The following is a 17746-nucleotide window of genomic DNA, read 5'->3' as shown; positions in this document are numbered from 1 at the left end:
ACTGCAGGCAGCTCTAGAAGGCCATGTTGCTGGCCCTTGGCCTAGAGAAGGGGGGTCCAACCTTGGCAACTTTAAGACTTGTGGACTTCAACTCCCAGAATTCCTCAGCCAGCAAAGCTGGCTGAGGAATTCTGGGAGTTGAAGTCCACAAGTCTTAAAGTTGCCAAGGTTGGACACCCTGGCCTAGAGTTTCCAACAAGAGTGGTTTTTTGTGTTTTTTTTTAAACAAGAACTCGTCGAAAGTGGTGAGAAATATCCCGCTTTATTCTACTTGAAAAGTTGCACAGAACTGGTCCGTTCCAAAGAGTGGTACCAAAGAGATGCCGGGAAGCCCAAGTGGGTTTTTGTTTGCTATCTACGACCCGATGTGCTAATGAGTTTCCCAGGGTGACGGGGAGCCAGAGGGTGGGGAGGAGGAGACAGGACAAAGAAGGTAACATGATAACACAACGTTTGCCAGCAAAATGGGTACAATCTCCACTAGAGATCATCAGCTGAAGAGAGACCACCACAAACAACCTGACCCCCCCCCCCACCTCCCACGGCTGCTGGAATATAGAAAATGGTATATGCAGGCAGGAATATGCCTGGAGAAGGATGGGTAAGAAATAAGCATTCCGACCCCAGCCCCCCACCTTACGAGTTCCTCCTGTTATCGAAACAATGGTAAGTCATGACACACCAGCAGTTGTACAGTAATTGTGAGGTGGAAATTCTTGATAATACGGACAGAGGAGACAATGCGGCAGGGGGTGCCATCAGCATGAACTGAGCTCCTTCTTCAGAAAGCAGCTCCTTTCTCCAAAAAAAAAAGAAAAAAAAGAAAAAGAAAAAAGGGGGGGTAGCCACAAAAGTGGAATTTTTTTTTCATTTTTTTTTAAAAAAAGCACTGATCACAGATTAAACATCATTACTTTCTGATTGGCTCTGAACTTGAGAGAGTGCAAGAGCGCGCACGCATAAATAATAAAAAAAAAAATGGAAAAAGAAACCTCCCTCCCCGACCCCCAAAAATAAATACATTGGCTTCTACTAAGTCAGAAGTGGTAAAGGCTGCACGACGGAGGGGCAGGAGGAAGAGACGGGGAAGGCAGAGGGCTGACGGAAGTGTGCGTGAGTGTGTATGTACATGTGCGTGCCTGTGTACACACTGAAAGACACACAGAAAAATAAAATAAAAAATAAAACCCACACAGGAAGCGCCTGTAAATTTTAACACAGAAGACTGGAGAGAATTTTAAGTGTCCTCATTCATATCTTGGCTGTCTGTCCGGGCAATTTTGCGAGGTGGGGCAGAGTTTTCACCTTCTATTTCCACTTGCTCAGGATCTCTTTTCTTTGCTGCATTCTAACAGGAGTGGGGGGAAAAAGACAAGAAAAATTAGATTGGCTTGACTCCCTCTCACTTCAAGCCTCCCAATCTTTTCTCAGAGTTTTTGAAATTGGATTCTCTCCCAAAGCAAACATCAGATATCAATTTTGCTTCCAGTAGACTTCTGATAGTGAAAACAAGCAAGCAAAACACGGTAGGCTAGAAGTTGCTTGTTAATTATCCCAAATGAGATTTCACTAGAGATAGGGATCTATAAGTCGTTTTAAATCCGCTATCCTCCCTGTACAGTTTCTAACATGCATACACACTGAATGGTACTTGACAACAATTTTCACAAAAACCCCTACCTTTTTGTCCCACTGCTGATGTAGGTAACGCAAGAGTATATTTGTCTTTTCTGTGACAATTACTGTGGAAGAAAGACAAGAAAAAAATGATCAGTACAGAATGAAACAAATCCACAAGAAAGCATTGCAGGGTTCTGGACTCCACTGACGGTAGTATTATGGGGGGGCAGAGGTTGCTTGCTTGGAGCTTAAACCAACCACAGAGAAAACTCAGCAGGGGAACTCCACATCTCACATGTAGAAAGGCACAGGTTCGATCCCTGGAGATCATCTCTCCATCCCCCAAAAAGCAAGAAAATTATTTCCACAGGATCTTATGGAACTTGTAGCAATCAGGGAAGGTGCAATTCTGACTACAGAACAACCGGTTCCATCAGAAGTAGAGGCGCCGTTAGCCTTATTCAAGACCAAATAATGAAAATACAGGTAATCCTCAACTTACACCCATTCATTTAGTGACCGATATTACAATGGCACTGAAAAAAGTGATTTAATGAAAAAAAGTGATTTAATGAAAAAAGTGATTAATGATCAGTCCTTGCACCTAATAATCATTGCGGCATCCCCACAGTCACTTGATCAGAATTCAAGCACCTAACAACTGGCAATGCAGTTATGATGGTTGCAGCGTCCTGTGGTCACGTGATCAGCATTTATAATCTTCCCAGGTGGCTTTGGACTACCTGTAATAAAACCACTCTTCTATCAGGAAGAGTAGCCCCCTCCACTAGACACTCTTAGGATAAGGCATGGAAATTCCACTCTAATTCTTACATTTCTCTTCCCGCTCTTCTCATCTTTTGTATTAGGTCTATTAAATATTGCAGACTTTTGTCTTTTCATAGCTTTACGGCATGTAAAAAGTCAGCATTTTTCTGTCCACATAAATCAGCAGCAGCATATAATCCTTGTTACAGTGGTTAAGGGTTTGGCCTAGAAATCAGGAGTTTGGTCCTTCCCTAAGCATGGGCGATTTGGGCCAGTCATTCTTTCAGCCCAACCCACCTGCAGAAAGAAAGAAAGAAAGAAAGAAAGAAAGAAAGAAAGAGAAGAGAAGGAAGGAAGAGAGAAGAGAAGGAAGAGAAGAAGGAAGGAAGGAAGGAAGGAAGGAAGGAAGGAAGGAAGGAAAGAAAGAAAGAAAGAAAGAAAGAAGGAAGAAAGAAAAGAAAAGAAAGAAAAAAAAGAAAGAAAGAAAAAGAAAGAAAAGAAAGAAAGAAAGAGGAAGGAAAAGAAGGAAGGAAGGAAAAGAAGGAAGGAAGGAAGGAAGGAAGGAAGGAAAAGAGGAAGGAAGGAAGGAAGAAGGAAGGAAGAAAAAGAAAGGAAGGAAGAAAGAAAAAGAAAGAAAGAAAGAAAGAAAGAAAAAGAAAGAAGGAAGAAGGAAGAAGGAAGAAGGAAGGAAAAGGAAGGAAGGAAGGAAGGAAGGAAGGAAGGAAGGAAGGAAGGAAAGAAAGAAAAAGAAAAGAAAAGAAGGAAGGAAGGAAGGAAGGAAGGAAGAAGGGGGGAAGGGAGGGAGGGAGGAAAGGAGCAGCACTTCATACATTCCCTTGAGTTTTACAAAAAAATAGCAATAGCAAAATAGCCGTTAGACTTATATACTGCTTCACAGGTCTTTCCAGCCCACTCTAAGCGGTTTACAGAGCCAGCCTATTGCCCCCAACAATCTGGGTCCTCATTTTACCCACCTCGGAACGATGGAAGGCTGAGTCAACCTTGAGTCCAGTAAGATTCGAACTGTCAAATTGCTGGTAGCCGGCAGTCAGCAGAAGTAGCCCGCAGTACTGCTCTCTAACCACTGTGCCACCATGGCTCTTAGGCAAAATATAAATCTCTGAATTTAAATCAAAGCTCCTTCTCTCTAGTCCCACTGGTTGTTTATCAACCAGATGTCTTGGCAAGAAGTCCATAGACAAAGGCATACAATAACATACCTTGCCTATTGTTTGTCCCCAACACCTGGCCTATCACAACCCTGTGCATTTGCACCTCATGTGGGGAGGAGGGAAAGCTTCAAAACAATTCAGGCAAGGATGTTGACACTACCACTCGATATTCAAGGCAGCTGAGAATCAGATGACCAAGAATCCCGACCTGCTGCCTGCCACGTTCTCCCATGGACCACAGCTGTCTTCTCTCACTTGTAGCTCTCTTTGTTGCCGATATATATAAAAACTGACCAATCCGAGACTTCCGGTTTGTCGGCTCGCGAGCGGCAGGGATTTGCGAAGCTGCGCGATCCCTGCCGCGCTAGCCGTTTTGGGGCTCCGACCCAGCCGGGTGCGGAGCTAGGCTGCCTGCAGGGGCAGCTGAAGGTAGGGGATCCGGAGAAGGGTTTGGGGGTGCTGCAGACTCCCTCCTGGCCGGCAGAACTCCCTTTTCCCAGGACGGTGCAGCGGCGGTCTGTAATGGCCGCCACAAAGAAGCTGGCAGCCGGGTAAGAATGCGCAGGAGGAAGTGGAGAAAGTGATTGAGAGGAGAAAGTTTTTCTTGGCTCCTAGGACTCTAAGACATATCTAATAAAATTCCTGAAAAGTATGACTTTCTGAATAATACCTGCCAGAAGAGGAAAAAAGCGGCTGTTTGAAGGTGCTGAAAGGATAGCTTTCCCTCTTTTCCTACGGAATAAATAACTGGATATTAAGAAACCTATTTCTTTTAGGTGAAAATTGGTTTTAAGCGATGAGTGGGAAGAGAGAGGATTAAAAGAAAACATTTGTATGCTAAGACTTTGTTGGAGCAGATGCCTTAAGGATTTGAAGACTAGAATATATTGCAATAAGATTTTAAACAGATTTGGACTTTCTTTCTCTTGGATTGATATTACCCCAGAAGGAGAAAGTGAGAACTCTGCCTTGGTTTGGACTGACTGATAACTTTGGGACTGTTTTATTTTTTTATTTTCTTTTGAATATTCTGGTTGTTGTAAGAAGAAAGAAGGGGAAGAGAAAAGAAAAGATTTATAATGGCTCTTTCTGTTGAGGAACTAAGAAAAGAATATGAACAAGCAAAAAAAATGGTAAAGATGGTGTGGAAGAAGTTTTCCTTTTCTTAGAAATGGCGCTTATTAATTATCAACAAACATTACAACAGATGAAGACAGCAGAGGAACAAGAAAGAAAGAAAGGAGCCATCTTTAATGAATCTCAGAACTTGATCCAGAAAGAAGGAAGAGAGAAAGAAAAGAAAAGAAGAGAAAAGAAGAAAATTAAAGGACTTAAGGACTTAAGATCTAAAAAAACATTTAAGAAAGGGAAAAATAAGGTGCAAAACCAATATGATGATAGTAAACAAAAGGGAAAAGGAATACGACAGAGAAGGGAAGCTGGCAAGGCAGAGGCTAGAAGAAGGGGGTAGAAAGGTTTGTTGGGAGAAGAAAGAAAGGGAAAAGGTGGAGAAAAGCTACAATGTTTTGAAATTAAATGAAAAAAAGAAATTTTTTTGGATAATGGATAAAGTATAATTTTTTTTAAAAAAAAAGATTTTGCAAGGTACATAAGATGAGATGGTAGTATTGTAATGATTTAAGAGTTGATAAGAGATTAAAATGTTAAAATGTTTAAAAATGATTGGCTTTAAAACCTAATAATAGGGAGGTTTAGAATATTGTTTTAATTAAAGAGTTTAATAAGACTATGGTATTGATGTTATTATAAAATTTTTATTATAGTATCTTTTTTTAATATTTGGATTTATTGTCTAATTATCTACTTAATTATGTTGGATGTATTAGTTAGATAGAATGTACCAAGCAAAACCGGATTGGGTATTAGATATTATTTTAAAGATTAATTTGATTAACTTAGGGGGAGATAGAAAGGCATCATACTCTGATTAATGATTTCAGGAGAAACTTTTTTTTTTTTTTATAAGGAATGAGACAAAGGGATGATAAAAATGGACAAAAGATATAAATATAATGATTCAAATTAAGATGATTAATTAAGATAGAAGTAAGAAGTGTGAAATATGTGGGGAAGTTAATATAGAAGGCTTAGAATGGTAAATAAAATAAGTAATGATATGTAAGATGAGCATGAATATAAGTGAAGTCCATGAAGAGAGAGACACCTGGGTCCAAGTTACTTTCCAAAAGATTTTTTTATGTTTTGTGTGTTGTGTGTATATGTCTTTTTGGGGGAGAATTAGTTAAAAATTGTAGAAATATAGATTGAGAATAATGGTAACTAAGTCAGAAAGAAACAGATGAAATAATAATAATGATATTGAATAAGAGTAAAGAGAAGTAAAGAGAAATTGAATAAGAGGTTTTGGTATGTTGTATGGAAATGGTTTAAAACAGAATTATAATTTATCTGACTTGTTAAATTGACAATGAAAAAGGTTTAAACATGTAATGAATAATGACAATTTGTGTGTTTTAAAAATTAATAAAACTTGTTTTAAAAAAAAAAAAAACTGACCAATCCAAGCTAATTCTGAGATTGTATCCTATATATTTGAAACGACTTCAAGATTGAAATGCTCTGATTATATAGGACTTAGAACTGTTCATTTAGTGACCGTCCAAAATTGCAATGGCACTGAAAAAAGTGTCTTATGACCATCACAGCATACCCATGGTCACATGATCAAAATTTGGGCAGTGGGCAACGGACATGCATTTACAACAGTTTGCAGTGTGACAGGATCATGCAATGACCACCTGCGGCCTTTCCGGCAGGCTTCTGACAAGCAAAGTCAATGGGGAGAAGCTGGATTCACATAATGACCAAGTGATTCACACAACAAGTGTGGCAAAGCAGATCCTAAAAATCAGGTGTGACTCACTTAACAACCGCCCTGCATAGCAATAGAAATTCTGGTCCCAATTGAGGTCGTTAAGTTGCGGACTCCCTGTGAAGTATTTTGCCTATCTCTTGTCGTTCCCCTTGTACAGACAGTCCTCCACTTACGACCACAACAGAGTCCAAACGTTCTGTTGCTAAGTGAAACATTTGTTAAATGAGCTTTCGTGCCACTGTTGTTAAGTGGATCACTGCAGTTGATAAATTAATAACATGGTGGTTAAGTGAAAATTGGTTTCCCCGTTGACTTTGCTTCTCAGAAGGTTGAAAAAGGGAATCACACGATTCCTGAACACTGCAACCATCATAAAATACCTCAGTTGCCAAGCACCTGAATTTCGATCATGTGACCATGAGGATGCTGCAATGGTTGTGGGAAAAAAACAGTCATCAGTCACTTTTTTTCAGTGATGTTGTCGAGGATTACCTCAGTGGTGGCTAACCTTTGTTGGCTCCCCTGCTGATAATTGTGCACGCGCTCTCACATGCCAGCACCTAGAAGACAATGCGTGCTGGCGCCCCCACGCTCCCTGCGCACGCCCGCGTGACCCCCCCACGCGACACACATCTCTGCACATGCGCGTGAGATTCCCCCTGCACGTCGCGTGTCTCTGTGCATGTGCACACATCCCCCGCGCACCCCTGCCCCCGCGCACGCTCACCAGATACCCAACTATCAGCTGCCAGGTGGCGGCAGCGCACACGCATGCACAGTGGGGCCCTCCCGGGTGAGCTCGTGTGCTGGCAGAAGTGGCTCTGTGTGCTGCTTCCAGCATGCATGCCATAGGTTCGCTAACACGGGACCACCTGTATTCCCCCTCAGAGTCCAGCTATTAGGATGATAGGATGAGAATGCTATTCTCAACAGTCCTCTTCTGTGTTGTAGATGCAGCCTGTTCCCTGGTTTGCTCGAGAATAAGTTTCAAAACAGGGCAGGAGAAGAGTTAAGGGTAGGGACGGCATAATGCTCCGTCCAAATACAACCCAAGACTTGCAATGGCACGTTTACGATTATGGCTTCAAAACAGTTCTTCCTGCCTCCACTGCATAAAGCAATTGCCTGGCAGAAATTGAAAAATAGGCCTTCACGGTCAAATTGGAACTGGAAGCTGGCCAAGGTTTCTAAGGCAATTTGAGGATAAAAAAGCACTACGATCCTTAATATTGTATTTGCTGCATGGCTTGTGGAAATGTCCAGATCGTTCTCTTATCCAAATAAGGCCTTTGTGGAGTCATACAGAGATAGCCTTGAAGCAAGGACATGGCAGCTATTAGAAAAATATAAGCTTACTCGAAAAGACAGGTGAGAAAGAAATTCAAGATTGGCTCACTCGCTCTCTTGGGCATAAGAGGGAAGGAAGGAGAAACACCAGTAAGCTTTTGTGTCTTTATGTGCGAATCGGTCTTGACTCCTGGTGACCGCCTAGATAAAGCCCTTGAGTTTTCTTGGCAAGAAGAAGAAGAAGAGTTTTCTTCAGAAGAGGTTTGCCATTGTCTGCTTCTTTGGGCTGAGAGAGATGACTGGGCCAAAGTCACCCAGCTGGTTTGTGCCTAACGACTAGAACTCACAATCTATCGGTTTCTAGCTTGGTGCACTAACCACTACTAGACCAAGGGTCTTCAAACTTGACAGTGTTAAGACCTGTGGACTTCAACTCCCAGAATTCCTCCTCCAGTCATGTTAGCTCAGGAATTCTGGGAGTTGAAGTCCACACGTCTTAAAAGTTGCCAAGGTTGGAGACCCCTGCACTAGACCAACCTAGCTCTTCTGTTATTCAATCTGTAACTGACAGTGAACAATCAACTGAAATCGAAATTATCCACTACTCTTGGTCCACCCGCTTTTCTATTATTATAGCCTATATATCAACGCAGTTGAGACACATACAAACCAGTATTTCTCGTGGTGTCTATGTCCTTCAAAGTCTACTTTGAAGAGCTGACAGATGTTTTCAGGTGATGTCTCACCCTATAGACAAAAGCCTCAAAAAATATAATCTGTGCCTGAGTTTCAAGATGCAGGAAGTACCCGTCGCAATACAGCAACAAGTGTGGCAAAGAGTCATAACCAAACCCCCGGTCCATGGACCAGCACTGGACTGCAGCATGCCAGAAACCAGGCAGCGGAAACAAGCCAAGCCCTATCCACAGGATGCAGAGAGCAGCTAGTTATGGATGGCCCATGCCTGAACCAAATCACAAAAGGGTTTTAGATACCTCAATCTTTGTATCTTGCAAATGCAGACTAAAAATGCACTTGTGCTGGGCAGAATTGCTGCAGAAGAGTGGGGGAGTAAGAGAAAGAGGTATGCTGCGGATCCCATATTTTAAGTGTTTTAACTTATTGCAACCTGCTGCAAAATCTTTTCAGTTGGGCAAGCTGTAAAAACTGGGCTATAATTATGTATCAAATCAGGGATGGCACTTGACATACAATTGGGGAGGGGGTGGCAGGTGGACAACACATGGATGCTTGGGAAAACCAATGGGGTGCACCAACCCAGGTGTGCTCATCCTGTAAAATCACTCCAAAATGCCTGCAGGTTTTATTTTGGATAATTGAAGTTGATCCTAAATGTTTCAGCAGAACTTCTCATAGTGGGATAGAACGTGCAGATTTGAAGCAAAAAAAACTTTTTTTTTTTTTCATTTCATTTCCTGCACATCCCTAATCCAGATGAACCAGATCAAAAAAGGGTTACAAGGATGATCAGAGGATTAGAAATTAACTTTCATGAAAGGAGATTGAAGGAAATTGTTATGTTTCGCCTTCGGAAAGAAATGGAAAAGGTAAATGAGAAGGTGTCACACAGAATGGATCGGTTTTCTATCACCCCAAAGGGGAAGACAAGGAAGTCAAGGAATTGTGGGTGTAAATCACTGAAATGTTTTTAGGAAATACTTTCTACAAATAAGACTTTACCAACTACTAAACCAATTATTATCAGAACTGCTGAGTGTTTCTTAGGCTCAGCAGCCATTTGTTTTGCTTTCATTTGAATGACAGTACTGGACTTGATGAGGATGGCTAAAATGACCACGCCCAAACTGGTGAATTTTTATTTTTATTTTTTTTGCTGTGAGAAAGTTCGTCCTGGTGGACATCCATCTTGATATTTTGGCAGCTTTCAATACCATCAATGAAAGAATATTTTGTTGGAGCAGCTCTAGGGAGGTAGGATTAGAAAACTGAGTAAGAGGACGTTGGTGTTTTAAAACACAAGGCACGAAGATCAATTAAACACAACCATGCAAGACTTAATTTCATGACAAATGGGATGCAGGACCCCTAGGGTCCATCTTGCTCATCACGTTATTAAACATCTATACTAGCCAAGAGCTGCATCCAGCCCCCATGTTGAGTCACAACGTTAAATAAAAATCAACTGATTTCTGCATTCTAAAATACAATGTAATATTTTAAAACTGACAGTGCACTCATTTATTTATTTTTTGATAGGGTCCTCTTGCTGCAGTCCTTTGACAATACCCCAGCCTAAGTGACGTAGCTTGAAAACACTGGATTAATTTATATGAAGACTAGATAACCCATGACCAGTTGGGTCATCCTTTCAGAGATATTTCCTTACTTAAACAGAAAAACAGAATGGTCAAGGACAAAAAAGCAGCAGGAGCAGGAAGGATTAGCATCCAGGAGGCTTAATGTAGCTGACCAACTTCAATGGACAATCAATGGTGGACTGATCTACCCAGCCTCCAGAGGCCCTGCGGGGGGCGGGGGGGGCTGCACCATGGTGGTACAGCGGTTATATTTGCTGTATTGCAGGCTGACTGCCCATGGTCTGGAGTTAAACTCCCCATTTTATGTATTTCCGATCTTTTACAGCCATGACTGAAAGTTTTTCCATTGCACATATTTAGCTTATGATATCCAAATTCATAAAAAATCATAATAGTTTTTCTAGCAAAGAAATAGTAAAAGAAAGCTTCCATACACAATCTAAAACTATCTCATAGTGCTAAATAATAGACTAATGAACTATATCTCTGTTTTACCTTAATTATGAGCTTGAAGGAAGAATCTACTCTTTCAGTGAAGTTCTACATTAAAAACTGAAGTTTTGATCTGACTCCATATAAAAAGGTACACCACAAGTCACTTACATTTTTAACTGCTGGCAAATATAAAACACACAAATTTCCTTTATACATATACAGCAATTATTTCCCATGGACGATGGGCAGGAATAACAAAAGCAGGCAGGGACTTACTCTGTTCTGATGGATATTCCCGTGTCGGAAGGTAAACTGAAGGTCTTCTGTTCTGTAAATAATTTTTTTTTCAAAAATAAAAGAGTTATGCTGTGTGTAAGACACAGTTCAGTCCTCATATTGTTAAGCATTCAAACTGAAATTGTAATTGAATATTTCTTACAAAATAAGAAAAAGATAACTTTCCAAACAGATCATTAGCCATCAAGTCCTAATGGAAGCTGACTTAATGCTTATTATTTGCTGGCATTCTCCAAAGGATGCAGAATCTGTCAGGTCCCTGTTAGATTCAGAATAGTATTCCTTCACTCCCAAATAAGTACAGGCATTTAATGCATTTGTAAGATATATATCCCACTTCTCATACAAGTGAGCAAAGACAAAATATATACCACTCTTCTCCCTATCCCTACAGTAACTCTGTACAGCAGACTAGGTTAAGAAAATGAATGGCTCAGTTACTTAGTAAGCTTCCATTACGAATAATGAATAAAAATCTGGGTTCTCTCTGTTTCTAATCCAATATTTTAATCGCCACCACAGTCTCGCAACAGCATTGGACAACCATGGAAGTTAAACAGACTCTGCTTCTGGATCACTGATGGCAAACCTATGACTTATGTATCAAAGGTGACATTGTTTTGGATGACACCTCAAAATGCACTAAACACCCGACAGCCATTCTCAAAAGCAGGCCCCATTCTCAAGCGATTTTCGAAGGTTGCACAAGAAGAGGTTGTGCTCTCTTGTGGCTTTCCAAGTGGCTCCAGAAGTCGGGCCATGCTCTCGTGCTGCCTCCAAAAATTACGTGAGATTGGAGTGTGCTTTCGCACAATTTTCAGAGGCTGCACAGGCCACGGAAGAAGATTTTCAAAAGCCGCTTCAAGAACAATCTGGAGTTGAGTAGGCTGAAAACAAAGGGGACACCATCTGAGGGTAAGTAAGGCACTTCCTGGGAACCACACACAACAGGACAGTATTTTTTTGTTAAATGAAAATGCAGAGAATGATTTCTCCTTTGTTCAGGGCAGGAGGTAACACACCAGCAGAGTCGAGTTAGGCATTTTCAGAATTTTTGACATACCGACCCCCAAAAGTCTGCTATCACTGTTCTAGACCAGGGGGCTCCAACCGTGGCCACTTTAAGACTTGTGGACTTCAACTCCCAGAATTCCTCAGCCAGTACTGGCTGAGGAATTCTGGGAGTTGAAGTCCACAAGTCTTAAAGTGGCCAAGATTGGAGACCCCTGGTCTAGACAGTTAAAGGTAAGACTTGGCCTGACTCTTGAAAGGCATTCATCCGTTTTGTTACATATACAGGTGGTTCTCCACTTACAACCATTCCTTTAGTGACTGTTTGAAGTTACCACAGCACTGAAAGAAGCAAGTTATGACTCTTTTTCACACTTAACGACCATTGCAGCATCCCCACGGTCATGTGATCCAAATTCAGACCCTTGGCAACTGGCATGTACTTATGACCGTTGCCCTGTCCCGGTGTCACGAGATCCCCTTTTGTAACCTTCTGACAAGCAAAGTCAACGGGGAAGCCAGATTCACTTAGCAACCGTGTAACGTAATGACTGCATGTTTCATTTAACAACTGTGGCAAGAAAAGTCGTAACATGAGGCAAAACTCACTTAACAAATGCCTTGCTTAGCAACGGAAATTTGGGGCTTATTCTAGTCGTACTTTGAAGACTACCTTATTTTCTTTCTCACATTCTTCTTTTTTTAAACCAGTCTAAAGCAGATTGTTTGACAGCGACAACTTGCTTAAAACATTTAACAGTATCTTTCTACTGGAAAGTGTTCTGACCTATTGTAGCAATAGCACTTATATATCGCTTCACAGTGCTTTTACAGCCCTCTCTACAGAGTCAGCATATTTCCCCCTACAATCTGGGTCTCCACTTTACTGACTCGGAAAGATGGAAGGCTGAGTCAACCTTGAGCCTGTATCTGGATGGAAAATTCCAGATTGATAGAAATTTTAGATTTTAGTCTGTGTCAAGTAGTTTTCTTCTGCTATTCCCAATTCTACCTTTGATCAATTCCATTAAAAGTTCTACTTCCATTCACCTATTTCCTAAAGGTATGTAATACTCTTTAGCTCAAGGGTCTTCAAACTTGGCAAGTTTTAAGACTTGTGAACTTCAACTCCCAGAACTCCTGAGCTAACATGACTGGAGAAGGAATTCTGGGAGTTGAAGTCCACAAGTCTTAAAGAGGTCAAGTTTGAAGACCTCCGCTTTAGCTAATGGTTTCCTCTATTCAGTCGTTTCTGACTCTAGGGGGCGGTGCTCATCCGTTTCTTAGCAGAGGGAACCAATGTTGCCTGAAGACATTTCCATGGTCATGTGGCCAGCATGACTATAGGACCCACACAGAATGCTGTTGCCTTCCCACCGAAGTGGGACCTATTTATCTACTTGCATTTGCATGCTTTCAAAATGCTAGATGGGCAGGAGCTGGGGCAAGTAATGGTTGCTCACTCTGTCACCATGATGTTTGGGTCTCAAATCCAGGCTGTCAATTGCTGAGCCATTGCATTCACTTTGAAACACTTTTTACCCAGTTCTGTTACAAGTAGTCTTCATTTAGCGACCACAATTGGGACCGGCAACTCGGTCATTAAGCAAAGTGGTCGCTAAATAACCACCGCAACCATGCACATTTTCTCAGCTTTCCTTTGCTGCTTTATAGACCTGCAAAGGCCAAAAATGGGAGGGTTGATCACAAAGTTACTTTTTCATCTCCACTGTAACTATGAACAACTGCTAAATAAGGCAGTGGCTAAACAAGGACTGGATGTAATCGATTACTTACATTTTGTTTTGGGAGGTGTTTTTTTTAATGTATTGCAATACGAGACTGTTATAGATTCAGAATTTACAAATATATATAATTTATATAAACATATGGAAAGAAAAAGGAGCCAATATCAAAAAGACTACAGCTATGACAGTTTAATAAGTTAATCTTTTAAAAAAGAAATCACGGAATTCTCTCTTATTGCAACAGCCTATCATAGTTACCCCTTGGAAAATGTGGGCTTTTTAAACAAAGTATTTACAAAAAGAAACAAAAGGTAACCAGCTATTATTAATATACCTTTCTTCACTTTCCTGTAACACATGTAGAATTTGATCTGTGAAATTAAATCTTTCAGAGATTTTTCTGCTATCAGCATATACTAGAAACTCTACTCAAGAAAAGAATTAGCCAGAATACATTAAGAAAACTAATGCAGGGTTTAAACATGAGCATGGATAATTAAGCCTCTGAGACTGATGCGTATTTATTGACCATTTGTGTTGTCCTCAATTGCCATTATCTGATTTTTATTATCTTGTTTATTTGTATTGAGCTTTTTTAACCCTATGTTGACCACTCAGAGTCACTATTGCAAGATAGTCATATTAATCAATTAAATATATAAATAATCCTTGATCTGCATGAAACGTTCAGCCCTCTGAGAATCCAAAAAATGGCCAAATTTTGGAATCAATTTTTGTTTTTTTGCAACAAAGGGATTAAGCCCTTACAGCACTGCTATAAAACTTTTGGCCAACTATGAATGTCATTCTCATGAATTTACAACCAAAGAGACAAAGATACTTACCGATGCTTTGCATACAGAATCTGCATGGAATCGGCTGAAGTTGCTTTTGTTATAAACTGGCAATCCTTTCAGAAAGTCAGCCTAAAAAAAAAAAAAAGAAATCCCAATCACAGGCACATAGACTAAATCTCAGGATCTAAAGTAATGCTCCTCTGACACCAGATGGGCCACACCAAATTTTTAGTAGCCAGCAGTGGGTATTTCCCTTTCAAAAAAAGGCACTTTATCTTTTAGCAGTTAACTTTCACAATCTGATTTTTTCAACCTCCCATCTTTATAACACTCCCTAAATAAATCTGACCATATAGGACAAACAAGCCACCTGTTTCATAGGTAACTCTTTTAACTTGCATGGACCCCACTTCATGGTGCCCCAATCTCTCTCCACCATAAGAACAGACAAAGGGAAAAGGGCATACATGGAACATTAATCAAAGCCAGGACCAGCAACCTGTGTCATATTTTTAAAACCTGAGGCTCAAAATGAATCCTCTACCTGAGCTTCCTAACTGAATAATGTGCCTTACATTGTTTGAATAGAGTCTAGACTGACAGCCAATAGACTGAGATGCTCCTGAACTGAGCAAGGTTGGATGCCATGGCCTAAATGCCCCTCCCAGTTTTGGGACTGAATTAAGTACAGGTAGCCCTCTACTGACATTCATTCATTTAATGACAGTTTAAAGTTACGACACTGAAAAAAATGCCTTATGACTGTTTTTCACGCTTATGACCATTGCAGCATCCTCATGATCCCATGATCACAATTCAGACACTTGGCAACTGACCCGTCTTTATGACAGTTTGCCGTGTCCCGGGGTCATGTGATCACCTTTGGCGCCCTTCTGACCCGCGAAGCCAATGGGAAAGCCAGATTCACTTAGCGACTGCATTACTAACTTAACAACCGGGGCACGAAAGGTCGCAGAAATGGAGCAAAACTCACTGAGCAAATGTTTTGCTCAACAGCGGACATGTTGGGCTCAATTGAGGTCATAAGCCAAGGACTACCTATACAGTATACCCTAGCAGAGGGTACCAAACCTCCATCCTAGGCACAAGCTCCCCCTCCCCATAGACACCCCAAAAAAGGCTTATCCGGGCAATATTCAAGCCAAGCAAGATCTCTGGATCTTTCCTGATCCAAAGTTGAAATCTAAGCCCGATCCCATTTCCCCATTTTTTGTTCCCCCGACCCTCCTGGCAACCCCCCCAGCCCCCTCCCTCAGAATCGTCCCATGCCCGCCTGCCTGCCTGCCGCCTAATCCGCACCCCGAGGCCCTTCTTCGTTTAACCCCTCCAACGTCCATTTACGGATGGAGGTCACCAAAGGCAGAGCGGAACTCCCACAGATACTCCTCTAAGGCCGCCCCACCAAGGTGGGGTCCCGGCCAAGCCCCGCACCCCAAATCCCTCCCGCCGCCCCTCCCCTCCCCGATAAAGGCCCTCCTCCCTGAAAAACCTTCTCAGCGCAGGCCGGGGGTCTCGCTGCCCTCCCTCCCTGCCCGAGAGCCCCGGGCCGGGCCAGCCCCGGCATCACCCCGCTCCTGTCCAGCCCCCGGCACTCATTGCGCCCGGTTGAAGCCCACCACCCGGCACGCCCCCTCCCCTGGGGAGCCCTGCTTCCTCCCCCTCCTCCCTGAAGGGGAGGGGACACAAAGCCGGTGGAGGGGGACGCTTCCATATCCAGGGCTGGGAGTGCCCACCTACCATTTTCCCCCCACCAGGCACCTCCTCACCAACTTCTCATCTTCCTCCTCCTCCTCCTCCTCTTTCTGGGTTCCCTGCTCGGCGACGCCCATGACGAAGGCCATTGGGCCGCCGATGGCGGAAACGGAGTCCCCATTGGTTCCTATAGACGTCGCTCTGGAAGAAATGCCTCTCCCCCCTCTCTCCCGTGAGCTACGGAAGGGGAAAGGGAGAAAAGACGGAAGGAAAACCGCGGTTGAGCCGGGCTTCCTCCGTGGCTTCATGGGAAATGTAGTACGTTCGGGAAAGGGAATCGTGGGTCTCTTTTTTTTCATAAACCCAACATTTCCCCCCACGTCTTATCAGGGACCTTGTTTGAGATGCATGGGAGTTGTAGTTCAATGTATTTGAAATATACGTTTGGGCAAAACTGGAGGCGCCTTTCACCGCCTTTTCATGCTCGTAAATTTCTAGTGGCGTTTTCCGATGACTGTTGAAATATATGATATTGATATCTGACTCTACTGATAACAGGTTGTGGAGGGCTTGGTAATGGCCAAGATGATTTAAAAGAGGACTAGAAACACGTGTAGAACTCTAGTTTACTAATGGCTATGAATTCTAATAGCTGTGTTGTAAAGGACTTTCAGAGTCAGGCAATGATAGGTAAAATACCGTCTTTTCTGGAAAATTGGGAAAGGACTCCAGTCTGTCTGCTTAGACTGCATAAGTGCAGGATGCATCTTGTAACAAATAAGTTATTTACTTATATTGATATACAGTACATAGTCTATTCTCACTCAGGTCTTTGGGGAGGAAGACTGGCCATCTTTTTACCTTGAAACTTGGTTGATTTATGTAACCCTGAAAGTAATATAGATATGCAGGCGTTTCTAGATAACAGCAGGTAGCCGATTTTGACTATTAGAAAACTAGGCAAGGATGAATCTGGTTAGCACTGAGGAAAGGAAAAGGAAGCTGTGCCCTTTAAGGAAAAAGGCAAAGTTCTTTCCTTTTGTGGATTTAAATTTCCCGGCTGGGAGATTTTACTGCAAAATCATTTGGTCAGCTGCATTGGAAGCCAGAATCAGTTTATTAATAGGAAGGCAAATAAGAATAAACCCTACAGCGTTCCTGAGATTAATAAGTGAGTAGGAAAACCTCTTTCTTATACACTTCAGGTTCTTTGATTTGTAGGTGTGAATCTTTGAAGTCTTTGATTTGTGTTCGAGTTCCTGTTTCTTGAGATTGGGATCTCTTCCTGGGATCTTGGTAGGAGTAATTGTTTTGTTGTCCAAACTCTGTTTTTCCGTGATCCTTTGTAGCTATCAGTTTGCACCTGGTTGCAATATACTGACTTTCCTGTTATGCTGTTTGCGTTTCACAAGTTTTTTGTAGCTTGCTATCTATTTGATTTCTATGGGAAAGGATCCTAGTTAATGTGTGTCCCATGCAAAGGTGGGGGCTAATGGAGCTGTCCCTGCTTGCGTTTTCATCTCTCCTTTCTTTTAGGGGAATTTTCCTTCCCCTTCTAATGTTTTAAGATTTCTTTTCTTTTCCTAGAAGAGAGGGGAATCGTAACTTCCAACAGCATTTTGATCACCACCAGAAATCTCAGAACCATAGATTAGATTAGGAACCCCCAAAAAGCAGGTACAGGCAGTCCTCAACTTATTGAGCCCCAAATTTCTGTTGCTGAGACGGTTGTTAAATGAGT

General features: G+C 42.0%; 1 protein-coding gene across 1 annotated transcript; it reads right to left on the bottom strand.

The window, feature by feature from the left end:
• Positions 1-243: 243 nt before the first annotated feature.
• Positions 244-16117, bottom strand: DDA1 (DET1 and DDB1 associated 1). The gene is made up of 5 exons (XM_087952574.1): positions 16051-16117; positions 14341-14421; positions 10716-10767; positions 1681-1742; positions 244-1348 (listed from the first exon to the last, which is right to left on the bottom strand). Exons 1-5 carry the CDS (start codon positions 16051-16053, stop codon positions 1238-1240), a joined length of 309 nt encoding a protein of 102 aa, XP_087808700.1. The 5' UTR covers positions 16054-16117; the 3' UTR covers positions 244-1237.
• Between the last annotated feature and the right edge of the window lie 1629 nt (positions 16118-17746).

Source organism: Notechis scutatus, chromosome 1 (assembly GCF_049901735.1).
Source record: "Notechis scutatus isolate UNSWTSFEM ecotype Mainland chromosome 1, rNotScu1.2, whole genome shotgun sequence".
Lineage (NCBI taxonomy): Eukaryota > Metazoa > Chordata > Lepidosauria > Squamata > Elapidae > Notechis > Notechis scutatus.
This window is presented reverse-complemented; position numbering and strand designations above follow the sequence as displayed.